The sequence below is a fragment of the Vicugna pacos genome, chromosome 16 (genome assembly GCF_048564905.1).
Source record: "Vicugna pacos chromosome 16, VicPac4, whole genome shotgun sequence".
In the NCBI taxonomy this organism is placed as follows: Eukaryota; Metazoa; Chordata; class Mammalia; order Artiodactyla; family Camelidae; genus Vicugna; species Vicugna pacos.
The window spans coordinates 34,087,718-34,101,457 of NC_133002.1; the positions used below are offsets into that span (position 1 = coordinate 34,087,718).

A 13,740-nucleotide genomic window follows, 5' to 3' on the forward strand; every position below is an offset into this window, starting at 1 on the left:
GCCTAAAGGAGGACCCTGGTAATCCAGCCCTTGGTGTATAACCTTCAAACACCAATAAACAAGATTATCTGGATTTAACATGTGACCTTTTTCATTCTGACTGGTAGGTCCAGATGTTCTCTCGTTCAGCTGCCTGGTTGAAATCTGCTTTTTAACTGACTGCTGTTGGATCAAGATTTGAGGTTGCAGAAATGACAGTCTTGAGAAGCATATTCTGCATGAGTGATGCTGTCTAAACAGTAACATATGGAAATCCATAGTTTAATAATTAAAAATAATTTGTGACCTTACCCTTAATAGATTTGTTGATTATGTCAACTGAATAAGTAAAAATGGGATCGCGGTAGATATTTCACTATATTAGTCAGTCTGGTGGCATTAAAAACGTTGACGAGATTTGTTAGAACCAGCGTTTTCTGCACCTGCGTCTGCAGAAGCAGAAGTCCCAGCCATGCCTTTGTTACCCTTTGTTACTCCTCAAGGAAGTTCAGAGCAGCCTCAGAGAAGATAGGCAAGGCTCTTTTTTAGCCTCTCTTAAGTCAGTCTAGGCTTCTGGCCATGCTTGTCAACCACCAGAACTTGGACACAACTTAAATTACCTCTCTTCATTGCTTGGAACCCAGGACTACTTCTGGCATTTTTATATGAACTGTTTCTTACTCACCATCAACTTGATTTTCCAGTTCTTGGCCTTCAAGTTGCACCAGTTCTCTGTCTTAGACTATATAAAAAGATGATTCTTTATTTTCTTCTTCTCTTGTGGGAGAACTAAACGCTCACATTTCCTGAGTGAACCCTCAGAGAGCTTCCCCAAGTGCTTCGCACCACCACTAACTTGCAGATCAGGGGCAGCGCTCACTACTTAATTAGTAGTCATAGGCTAGCAAAGCACACTAGATCATTAATAGAATAGAAAGTGAGACATAAAAAGGTAGAAAAATACAAAATGTGGCAAAGAACTACTACAATTAGAAAATCTGGATCTGTGTGGATTTTAGTACAATTCAGAAAGAGAGCGCAAACCGGTAGTTACTTAGGTATTTCCTGAAGTGGGTAATAAAATAATTAAGTCCTATAGGAGATGTCCTATGAGGCCAACTGTTGTTTTAGCCTCTTTCCTACTGCTAAGTAGCAGATACAACTTGTGTTTTTTTTTTTTTTAACACAACATTTATTAATTTCTTTGAAAATGAGTTGGCATGAAATGAATTGCATAGGAGCAAAAGGAGTTAAAGATACATATGAGGATTTGTCATATGAGGTTAATCATAGCTCAAAAGCTACATTTGCTATGATGCTTTTTGTCTTAGTTGGTGAATGATTAGCTAAACTCTCCCCTCTTGAGACAGAGTCAGTATCATTGTAGCTGGCTATCAGTTGTTGTTGGTTTTTTTTTTTTTAAATCCTTATACTGTTCTTTTTTTAAAAAGGAGCTTTAGTGTGGTTATAATTTACATACCTTTAAGTGTCCATTTCAATGATTTTTAGTAAATTTACAGAGTTGAGCACCTGACACTATGTTTTAGAACATTTCTATCACCCTAAGAAAATTCGTAGTACCTGTTTGCAGTCAATCCCCATTCTTACTCCCAGCCCCAGGCAACCACTAATTTGATTTTTGTCTCTATAGACTTACCATTTCTACATATCTCATATAAAAGGAATAATATACTATGTGGTCTTTTGCTTCCGGCTTCTTTCACTTAGCATAATTTTTTTTTTAAGTTTATCTATGTTGTTGAATGTATCAGTACTTTGTTTCTCTTTATTTCTGAATAGTATTCTATTATATTGATAAAGTACATTTTGTTTATCCATTCATCAATTGATGGACATTTTGATTGTCTCAATTTTTTGGCTTTTATGAATAATCCTGCTACGAGCATTTGTGTGTAAGTCTTTGTGTAGAAGTATGCTTTCATTCCTTTGGGATAGTTACCTAAGACTGAAATTGCTGGGTTGTATGATAAATGTATGTTTAATTTTATAAGAAACAGTCTATATTAATTATTGATTACAGTATAACAAATTATCCCAACCCTTAGCAACTTAAATCAATACAGATTTATTATCTCAGGAATACAGGCACAACTTATCTGGGTCCTCTGCTTCAGAATCTCTCATAGGCTATAATCAAGGTCACCAGATTGCAATGTCACCTGAAGGCTCGTGTAGGGAAGGGTCAGCTTCCCAATTCACTCATTTGCTTGCCAGGATTTAGTTCCTTGAAGGTTTTTTGGACTGAGGGCCTCATTTCCTCACTACAGGTTGGCTAGAAACTGCCTTCAGTTCCTTGCCATGTGGGCTGTCTAGCCTACTTTATCAGAGAAGCAGCTGAGAAGTACCAGAGAGAGAGAGAGGATGAGAACAAAATGGAAGTCACAGTTTTTTATAATATAATGACAGATGTGATTTCCCATCACTTTTGCCATGTTCTGTTAATTGGAAGCAAATCACCTAGTCCCAAACCACATGCAAAGGGAGATTACACAAGGATCTGAAAACTAGGAGTCAGGGATTATTGGGAACCATTTCAGAGAGCTGCCTACGATTCTGCCAGATTTTTTCCAAATGGCTGCACCACTTTTCATTCCCACCAGCAATGTGTTAGGGCTCTGTTTTCTCCACACACTCACCAAAGCTTGTATTCTCTGTCTTTCTGATGATAGCCATTCTGGTGGGTGTGAAGACATATCTCATCGTGGTTTTAATTTACACCTGTCTAATAACTAATGACGTTAGCATCTTTTCATTTGCCCATTGTTCATTCGTATGATTTCTTTGGTGAAATGTCAATTCAAATCTTTCTCACATTTTTTAATTGAGTTATTTGTCTTACTACTGAATTGCAAGATATTTTCACTTACGAATCATGTTTTGGTATCAAATCTAAGAAATTGATTCCAAGATCGTGAAGATATTATGTGTCAGCTACTATGCTAGGCCTTTATATATATTATTTTTTCTAATTTAATTATGGTAACAACCCTATTAGGTGTAGATATTATCATAATTATACAAATAAGAAAATTCACAGAAGTCAAGTGACTTGCTTAGAACACCCAGCTAGTTAGTACAGTGTGAACCTAGATTCTGTCTTACTCCAAAGTTCATCCTCTTTCATAAGAACTTTTTTTTTAAAAAGACATTCAAGTCTACCTTCAGTGGGCAAAATAAGAGTGAAATACGATATTGTCCCTTCCTTATAATTCTCAGTACCCATTCTGGTGCTGTTTTAATACTGTGACTAGAAACCTCTATTTGTGATCATTAGGAGTTGCCTTTGGAACTAGAAAAGGGCATGCACTCCAGTTTGTTGGCTGGATTCCATCCTAGTTGTATTCTGCCAGGCAGTATTCCCTCCGCAGCTTCTGGTGGAGCGAGGATGCATCTTTGCTTGCAGCTTGGAAGTATGTCACTGGGCAGCTGTTAAGCAGTTATTCTTTACCCCCAGGGACGAGCATGTTCCGGCGACAAGATAGCTTATTCTCTTATGTGCTTTTAATGTTGTACGTTCACCTAGGATAAGTCGGTGCTGAGTTCCTTCTATTGTTTCTTAGTGCTCTAATTCCAGAGGGGAATGGAGGAAGAAAAGTCCACATAACATGTAGCAGATGGTAAATTTTATATTATTTTGTATATATTTTGTTTTTATTAATTTAATGTTTAAAAAGAGCAAGAATCTTCTAATTCTTAATCCTTATGCTTATTTCTTTCTCTTTCAAGAATCCTTTATACCCTTTGGGTCTGGTTGGTGTGTCTTAAGTTAAAAATACATTTTATTGTTTTCCTCGGCTGTGGCCTAATAAGGCTACTCTTAGGCAAAATTACAATCTGCGTGATTTTTGGGGGAAACATCTTTAGCCTTAATTTTGTACTAGAAGCAAAGAACAAATAGTTGGTTACTCTTTCCTTGCTTCTTGTCTTCTTTCTCTCCTTCCTCCTGTTCATTTGGTAAGCATTCACTGAACTGTGTGCCAAACAGCATGCTAAATGTTAAGGATGCTAGCGGGATAACATACAGACATTGACTCAAGGAGCCACTATGCAGAAGGGGAAACAGGGACTACGGTAGGAGGAGCAGCTTTGGAAAGGCAGTCTAGAAGAGAGAAACAACCAGCTAGGTTGCAACTTGTTGAGTGTCAGACAAGCATAAGAAACCCGAGGTGACTGCAAGTATCTCCCTCTCAGCAGGGAGAAGTTGGCTGGAAATTCAGATTTGGGGGTCATCAGCAACAAAAAGTTGTGTCAGGAGAATATGTAAAGTGAAAAAAACAAAAAGTTCAAGAAACAAGCCCCTTGAGACCATTCACACCTAGGAGGCAGAGAAAGAGGGGTAAACATGGAAAATAAATGAGGTAAGAGTAGAACCAGGAGTGAATAGAGTTCAGGGAAGAGGCTCCAGAAGCAGAAACAATTTTTTGAATGTTTCTAAGAATTATGTTTTAATATGTTTTCCATTTTTGTAATTGAATTCTGTTCAGAGAGAGAGTGATTAATTGTATACAAGGGAATTCTGAATGAAAGAAAGACTGCTCAGTGGCATTTTGTCGCAAAGTAACAGAGTAGGAGGGGCAGAAGCCAGATCACACCAGGCAAAGAAGTCACCTGGAGAAGTGGTGACCACTGTGGCCCCTGGGGCTTGTGCTGATGCACCATGAGGAGACACTCTGCATGCGGCAGCTCAGCTTCAGTCTGTTGCAAACGAGTTAGGGAGTGCTTCAGCGCGCTGACTCATTTAGTCTTTGGCGGGCCTTCTTATTATCATTGAATTGGTTCAGGCTGCCTAAGGAGTTCATTCATTCATCATTTATTCATTCAATACCTGTGGTAAGTGAGCCCTCTGAAAGGTACTATGGACGCAAATATTATGAAAACTTGGCCTCTGCCTTGAAGATACTTCTAGTCTAGATGGGAAATAAACATGTTAACTGCCATGTAACACAACACATGCTATGTATACCAAGAACTACTTATGCACTGGATATAGAAGACATTTTCAGTCCTTCCCTTGCCCATGATCCTGTTGTGACAGTCAGAATGTTTTTAACTAATTTAACTGTATTTGGGTAACAATGAATTTTTTTAAGAATTATATTTTAATATGCTTTAAATTTTTTAATTGAGTTCTGTCAAAAGAAAGATAGAGTGAATAATCTATCCAATTTGGAATTGTGAATGAAAAGAAAGGAAACTACTAATGAAAAGGAAGTTTTTTCTTCTGGATTTTTATAAATGAAATGTCTACCAGGCATACTTTAGTCTATCTCTAGTGTGATTAGGCAACATCTAAAACCTTAACCTCTTTTTTTTAAATTGAAGTATAGTTGATTTACAATATTGTGTTTCAGGTTTGCAACAAGGTGATTCAGTTATATATGTGTGTGTATGTATATATATTCTTTTTCAGATTTCTTTCCACTATAGGTTATTACAAGATATTGAATATAGTTCCCTGTGCTATATTGTAGGACCTTGTTGTTTATCTATTTTATATATAATAGTGTGTGTCTATTAATCCCAAACTCCTCATTTATCCCTCCCCTACCACTTCCCCTTTGGTAACCATAAGTTTGTTTTTATGTCTGTGAGCCTGTTTCTGTTTTGTGAATAAGTTCATTTGTATCATCTTTTTAGATTCCACGTGTAAGTGATACCATGTGATATTTGTCTTTCTCTGTCTGATTCATTTCACTTCGTATAATAATCTCTAGATCCATCCAACCTTAACTTTTTAAAATGTATTTTCAGTCATAATTTTTCAATGGATAGCAGTTACTTCTCAGAAATATGAATATAAAATAGTACATAGGATAAATAATCAATAGAAAAAATGCGTAGTTATCAGGGATAGAAATGAAAAAATACAATTGTGTACTTTTTTATAGTTAAGAAGGCACTTCTGTGCATCATGTTTTTCAATCCTCACAACAACTCAAGATAAAAGACTTCACCTGGCCTCACGATAGCTGGAGAGCTTGGCCCAACTGAGCAGCTGGACCCTTACCCACTGCTGATGTGCAGTATACTCCTGTTGTTAAAAGTAATAAGTCTTCTCTTATTCTAAAAGGGAAGCAAATAATAGCACTGAAATTATTAAGCAAAATTACTTTTACTATTATGGCAATGAATGAGCTATTTGATAGTCAGATAATAAGGCAAAGATTAATGTCATTAGTAAAATTGAGGATGGTTTCTTTGCAACTGAGACTTTCTTCCTGTTTTCACACTAACGCTCTTGAATTTGAAGTGACATGATTTACTAATTACCAGTTTAGCTTCTTTAAGGACAATTTAGAAGTCTGATAAGAATGTGTTTTATTTTATTATCCAAATTGCTACCTCTTTTTTTGTGGCTATTGAGATAATGATGTTTTATCTCTTATTAGTCTGATTCACCTTTTTCAGTTTTTTCCTAATTTCAAAATAGGTGTTTTAAACATTACTAGATGTCTGTCACTTTAGAATCTAAAAGAAGAGAAAAATGAAAACATAATGGACACTATCAATCAATGACCAAAAGTTTTATTTTCATTGATGCTTTATGATTTTACTGGTTAGCAAATATAAAAACTTCTTATCCTTTAGTTTTCAAAATGTCATTAGTTTTTCTCCTCCTCATTTTATACATAAAAGTGTAAATTAGGAAATGAAAATGACCCGTAATTTCAGTGTTCTTGTTCATAATATAAAGAAGCCATTGTGGGAAAGGAGTGGAGACATTAATTTTATAAGGAGAACTGTTCTAGTTAATCTGTTTGTACTATACTGAGTGATAGCAGCAAATTTTGTAGGCTAAATACCTACAATCCATATATCTCCCATTTTGCTCTTTAGTGCTTCAAGCTTCTAAATCCTATTAACAGCTGTCAAAACCTGGTAAACTATTTAGATGCTTTCACAATTTGTTTAATTGGATAGTTAGAAAATGGCACGCTAGAAAAGCCCACTCCCCCTTTCTTTTAGCCTGGCTGAACATCTGTAGCATTAGGCCCTCATTATCTCTGAATTGGCATAGCAAATCAGTGGCATCATTAAAATGCCACATTAAGATGATTAAGCTTCTTTGTTATCCAGTTGACTTTTGCATGTGCTGAGGATTTCATGGTTATGACCCCCAATCCTTGTGAAACACTTAAACAACATCACCCTTTTGTGTGCTTCCCTGTCTAACAGCCCCTATCTCGTTTTGTCCCTTCTCACAATATCTCTGGCAAACTTGAGGCTATTACTCCAAACTTTGTCCTTCTTTGAGTTGGATCCTGAGATCTCATAGTTCAGAGTGGAAATTCAGAACCTGTATTTTTACACTGGAAAACTCATACTAACAACATGCCATCCAAGACACCCAAGTTGCCTGCTCTGTTTGCCATCTTTGATAGGTTCTTCTCCCCGACTGAGCATTTTATGTGCCTGTAAAAACAAACTGAGGCACAGTTGGCTGAGACTGCTATTGCCCCTGAAGGATTTAGATGTTGGATCCTTTCCAAGACCCATTGTTTTTGCAGTGTCTCAGGTGAAACCAAAAATGTCTACTCTGGAGTGCAAGCCTTTCATGTGATAACCATCACCCCAGGAAATGAAACCATGTGCATCAGCCCCAGTGAGCCAAGCCTTTGTTCTCTTCAGCCTACAAAATTCTCTCTGGGGTGTGTGTGTGTGTGTGTGTGTGTGTGAGTGTGTGTCATCTTCCTAAGAGGCCTCCAGAACATAGACAAAGATGGAGCAATTGTACCCCAGAGTAGCTCCTTTAGAAAGAAGTTCAGCTTAATCTAATTTTCTATGGGTTAGATTCAATTTAGACATCTTCTCCCCCCTCTGGGAATGTTTAGCAATTACCTTTATCAGCAATTTGTGGTTTGGTATGTTCTTTTTTCCACAAGCTCAATTATAAAAAAATTTACTCAGGAAGCCTTTAACATTTTTTGATTATAAAATATATCATACATACAAAGAGGCAAATATAATTACATGCATAGTTTAAAGAATAAAAACAAGCATCCATGGACCCACCACCTGGCTTGAGAAATAAAATATTGCTACTGCCTGGGAAGATTCTTGACAGTCTTTTAAGTGGCAATTTAAGTCATGTGTCTAAGAAAGTTGATACATATAATAAGAGGCTGGAATTTACAAAACTAAATAAAACAGGAGATTGTTCACATTACAAAAGGTCTGCTCACTTTACAAAACACTTCAGGATACTGTGGGGCCACTCCTCAAGTATATTCGAGTATTTCTTGCCAGTCTTTAAATTTTCTTCCTTTGTTAACTGTTCGGGTTTGCCAGCCACTGACAACTGAAAATCAGTGGAAAATGACGAGAAACATCTCTGAATGTGTAGTGTAAATCTGTGGAACAATATTATTGGTTTTACATGTAGTGTTTTACAAACACAGAAGCAGGAGAATTTTTTTTTATCAAGAAAGACTTCATGGAAGAAATGGCATTTAAACAGCATCTGGAAGTTTGAATAGGATGTTGATGTAGGGAAGAGCATTTTAGGTAAAGGGAAGGTTAGAGAAGAGGCTTGGAAAACCACAGCTGGTAAGATTGCTGCTGTGTTTCTCAAACGTTAATGTGTGTAAGAATCCTTGAAGTTGTGTTAAAATGGAAAACCTGATCCAGTAGGTCTGGGGTGAGACCTGGGAGTCTGTATTCCTAACAAGCTCTCTGGGGATGTTGGAACTGCAGATCCAAGGACCTCACTTTGAGTAGCAAGGTTCTAGTCTAGGGAGAAGGATGATTCAAGGAGACTAGTGATAAATGAGATGATCAGATCAGCTTGGGGCAGGTTCTGGACAGGCCCTTGAATGTCTCACTAACAAATTTGAACTTTACTCTGTAAACAAAATGAAATCATTGTAAGTTTCTGAACAAAGGTTTTAGTGCTACCGGATGATTAATCTGGCAATAAGATATAATCTAAAATAGAGGCCGCTTACACCATGGACCAGTTAGGAGGCTAACGTAGGGGTATATTCATGTATCAACTATTTACTGTATATGTACATTATGCAAAGCACTGTGTCAGACTCTCAAGTAGTGGTTCTCAAACTCCACCGTGCATAAGATTTACCTAGAGAGTGTGTTTTTTAATGCATGTTTCCAGTCGCCACACCCAGATTAGTAGACCTATGGTGGGACCCCAAAATTTTCTATTTAAAACCCCCACAACCTCTGGTCTTACAGATACAAGTCAAGCAATGTCATAGGGATTACTGAGTCTATAAAAACAAAAACAAAAAACCAGACCTGTGTAGCTTCTGATCTCAGCTTACATGTCCATATGGGAGATGAGGTGAGCTTACAAATAACTCAGAGAAGGAAGGAACAAATTATTTTATAGCTACAGAGATCAGGGAGGGCATAGTAGGGGAAAACTGCGTATTAGTTTGGCCTTAAAAGATGTGTAGGATTTGGATCTGTAGCAATGTTGGGGAAAGACTTTTTAAGCAGTGGAAATAATAAAAGGAAGGTGATACTTAGAAGTTGCTTAGCTAGGTTAGAGACATCTGAGTATTCAGAGTCAGCATTACAAAGATAGGTTGGGAGTCAGATATTGAAAGGCCTTTAAAACTCTTTCTTTCTGAGTTTGGACTTTATTTTGTTGGCAGCAGATAGAATTGACGAATTTGGACAGAGTCATGAAATGACCAGGGCTCCAGTTTAGGAAGAACTGTCTGGTGGAAGCATATAGAATGAACTGGAAAGGAGAGGCAGAGGGGGTGGGGAGAGCAATGTGGAGGCTACTGCAGGAGTGAGGAGGGCAATCAGGGTCTGAGATTTAGGGTGATGGGCGTGCAAAACAGTGGGGAGGAGAAGAGGATTGGAGAGATGGTACAATGGGTGATTAAATGTGGGGCACAAGCAAGAGGAAGGAAAGATGATGCTCAAGATTCTAGCCTGCATAACTGTGATGATACCTAGGAGGCCTTTGGGATCAGAGAACTGAAGAAAAGGGGAAGATTATACCTGGAGATCTGTATCTGGGGATTAATCATATAAATTGCTAGCTGAAGCCTTAAGAGTGGATGAAATTGCCATAGGGGAGGTGGTGCAGAGGGTAGAAAAAAGAGGGTTGAGGACAGTATTTAGGAGGCAGAGGGAGGAAAAGGAGCTAGAAAAAGAAGCAATTAGAAGGGTGAGGAAAGAAGGCACAGTTTCACCGAAGAAGTAGGAATACAGTGGAACAACAAGCAGTGGTCAGCAGTGTTGAAGGCTACAGAGAAGTTGAGGAGAATGAACACAAAAGGCCATTGGATTTAGGAATCAGGAGATTATCGATGATCTTCAGAGGAGCAGTGAATCAGCATTAGAATTGGAGGCAGAAGCCAGATCACAGGGAATTTGACATCAGTTTTGAGACCATAGAGACAGTAAGCATAGATTACTTTTGTATTAAATCTATCAGAAAGAAATGTTGAGAGAGGATGAGTTTAGTTATGAGGGGCTGAGAGGCTAAAGGAAATTGCAAAGGGAATAGAAAAGAGGAGTTGTCATTGGAGAGCCTGCAGATATAGACTCTATCGGTCTTGGAGACTGATGTGATATAGAGATCGGAAGGAAAAGGATTCCAGTTTCAAGACTTGGAGGCTGGAAGAAGGAAGATGTCATATGTAACTAGAAAGAAGTAATACATTAGAAGCAAGTTTGGGTTCAAAGATGACAAGTTTGACTTTAGACATGTTTATTATTATTTTCAATGATACTAAGTAGAATGCCCCCCCCCTTCCTCTGCTCCAGGAAATCTTCCTCCCAAGGGATGGAATGAATCTCTTCGTTGGACAGACTAGTGTCTGTCCTGGTAGTTTTGCTGGACTATATTTGTAGGCTGGGTGCTAAGCCCAATAATCTCTCAGGAATCCCTTTCATATCTTAGATACGAATCTATTCTAACATTCAACTCTGTTTAGCTTCACATGGTAAACCATTAAGAAATTGCTGATCCCCAGTAACCATGCAGAGAGGCCATCCAGGTCTTTTATCTAAAACTAGTGAGACTCCAAGGGCAAAACAATAACTATAGCCGGAGCTCTTTTGGTCCAAAGTCCAAGGGACTTCCTTGATGCCCTGTCCATGTGACTCTTACGTGTTCCCTTAGGGCCCTGGGTCTCGATGTCTTCCTTATTCTACAGCTAAGTTCTAACGGGAAAAAGCCAAGAATTTCTTTTGAGCAAGGTCAGTGTCATATTGAGTTCAAGGTCAAGCCCAAGAAGCCAAAATCCTGAGGGAAGGAGCAACCCTCTTACGTCTTGCATTTTCAGGAAGACTTGAAACATTGATCTTACTAGTTTTCATTTGTCACTGACCGCAGAATGGCCTGAGTCTGTTCATATTAACATTTTATAGCCAAAATGAAAAGGATCCTTTTCTGCTGGCCCTTTCTATGTGCTGGTTTTGGTTTTCAGTAGCTGAAGTTTTCCGTTGAGGTTCTTTTAAACGCCTACATGCAAACTGAAGAGCACTCAAGCTTTGGTGGGATATCACCCACAGCTGGAGTGATGAAGGAAGGGAGGAGGGTACAAGCCTCAGGTGCATCCTTCTCTTTAAAAAAAAAAATTTAAAAAAAAAAACCACTTAAGCAAACAAATTCCATCTGACAGCAGGCAAAATGTGTCCAGAGAAAGAAGGGAATGCAACTCTTTCCATGTAGGAAATGGCTATCAATTCATATAGAGCCCAGACGCATAGGATGGGCAAATTGGACACATGCTGGATGTCTCCTACAGCCCTGTGTCTCTTCTAATCAAAGAGTGAAAGGTTGTGAACCATGAACCGTGGTAAGAAGCACTGGAACAGCGTTGCAGCAGTGGCTCCTCTGTTGGTGGTTAGACCCTGTCTTGCTCTATTAAGCAAACACAGTTAATATAGATGAAAGGTAACCCGGATAGAAGTGAAAATTGAAACTTGAGTTGAAGGTAGCAAGCCAGGCACAGCTGCAGTCGTACTTCCTCCTATGTGGCAACAGGAGCTGCATTTACTGGTGTTGTTTGGAAGGGATGTCGTTTTTTTTTAAATATCTTTGCTTCAGCGTGTTTTGGTTTTCAACGTCTACACCATTGATGAGGGAGTGTGGACTATGTCAGAAAGGAGCCATGTAGGCTTTGCATGTCCAAAGGTGAGGGCAAATCCAAGTTCAGTGTTCTAATCACACATCTGCTATTAACTGACTGTGTAACCTTGGACAACTCACCGTAAACATCTCCGTTCCCAGGTTTCCTTATCTGAAAAACAAGAAGGTTGGATTAGATGATCTCTAAATTCCCTTCCAGCCTTGAAATTGATTTGTGGCTCCTCATGGAGCATTACAATTTCCAGTTTCTAAGAATGAATTTTTCAAGATGTAAACATTTATGCAGCATGTTTTGTATATGAAAAATCTCTTTTAAATGTTTATTATTATTACATCAGGCAAATATTTGGGTTGTCTTAGTGTCAGTATATAAATTTTCCTTCTTTATTTCTTATCTTCTTCGGCTTAAAAGAGTGTTGCAACTCTTTTTAAGACAGAGCCTGATCAGCCAACACACTTGGGCCAGCCCCTCCTCTCCTATCCGGTCCTACAACTCTAGCCCTCCCTAACTGGGCTGTAGGTGGTCCATTTACCTGTGTCAATGAAAGGGACTCCTGAGAAGGTTATGTTAGAGGATGACTTCTCCTTTTATCTTTCTCAACAGTATTTCACTAGCACTGCCAGCTTCCTCTATGTTCAGTGTTGTCTCTTTATCGGTTCCAAGAGAGATAGAGAGATAAAACTCATTTTAGCAGTTCATATACATGGAAGGGGGAGCGGCAATGCAAGACTAAAAATCAGAAGGAAAAAAACATATTAACTATTCAACTCTCAATCTTAGTGACTTCAGTTGGATGCATTTGAAGGATTAAAACAGTATTTTCTTCTTGAAACCAAAGATCACATCAGCTTGCCTTTTAACTGCAGCCACCGAGAAAGGTAGTAGATCTGAGAACCTTTCTTCTCCCCTAGCACTGGAGAAGAATTGCTCAAAATGTGTTTTTCATAGTCGCTTTGAGCAGTCATAGCTAAAATCTGTTATCTCAAATTTTCTGGATGGCCTAAAATGCTGTCATCTGTGTGTGTGTGTGTGTGTGTGTGTGTGTGTTCTCCCCAGACTGTGGCTCTGAATTCAGATAATGAGTGATCTTCCTAATGGTGTTTTCTTGCTTGGTAGATGTACAATATTATGTTAGCTTCACTTGGTATTTAATTATCAGCTGTGGGTGTCTGCTCTCTGAGCTGCTTTGATAGCTCCAAATACAATCATTGTTCATTTCTTGCATTTTCCTCCCTGCAGATGATTCAATGAAAGTGAAAGATGAATACAGTGAAAGGGAGGAGAATGTTTTAAAGCCAGAGCCCATGGGAAATGCAGAAGAGCCTGAAATTCCTTACAGCTATTCAAGAGAATATAATGAATATGAAAACATTAAGTTGGAGAGACATGTTGTCTCGTATGATAGTAGCAGGCCAACCAGTGGCAAGATGAACTGCGATGTGTGTGGATTGTCCTGCATTAGCTTCAATGTCTTAATGGTTCATAAGCGGAGCCATACTGGTAAATAGTCTCCTTTATCCATTCTTCTGTAAACTGTCCTAATGCAGCCACGTGAGAAGTGAAGTGGTGGAATTTAGGGCTTACTTTTGATTATTCTTGCTTTTTGCTTTAATTCTGTTGCATCTCTCCCTCTCTGCATTTCCATTACCCAGTGATTTTTAGC

At 38.4% G+C, this 13,740-nt stretch overlaps 1 protein-coding gene across 4 annotated transcripts in view; it reads left to right on the forward strand.

Annotated features, from left to right (window-relative positions):
- The window catches only part of IKZF3 (IKAROS family zinc finger 3), an 81,636-nt gene that overhangs the window by 41,787 nt on the left and 26,109 nt on the right, over positions 1–13,740 (forward strand). For all 4 annotated transcript variants that reach the window (XM_072938782.1, XM_006214256.4, XM_072938781.1 and 1 more), the window contains one exon: positions 13,317–13,577. In XM_072938782.1, the coding sequence (XP_072794883.1) occupies positions 13,325–13,577 (253 nt within the window). In that variant the 5' untranslated portion in view covers positions 13,317–13,324. The remainder of the gene's footprint in view (positions 1–13,316; positions 13,578–13,740) is intronic.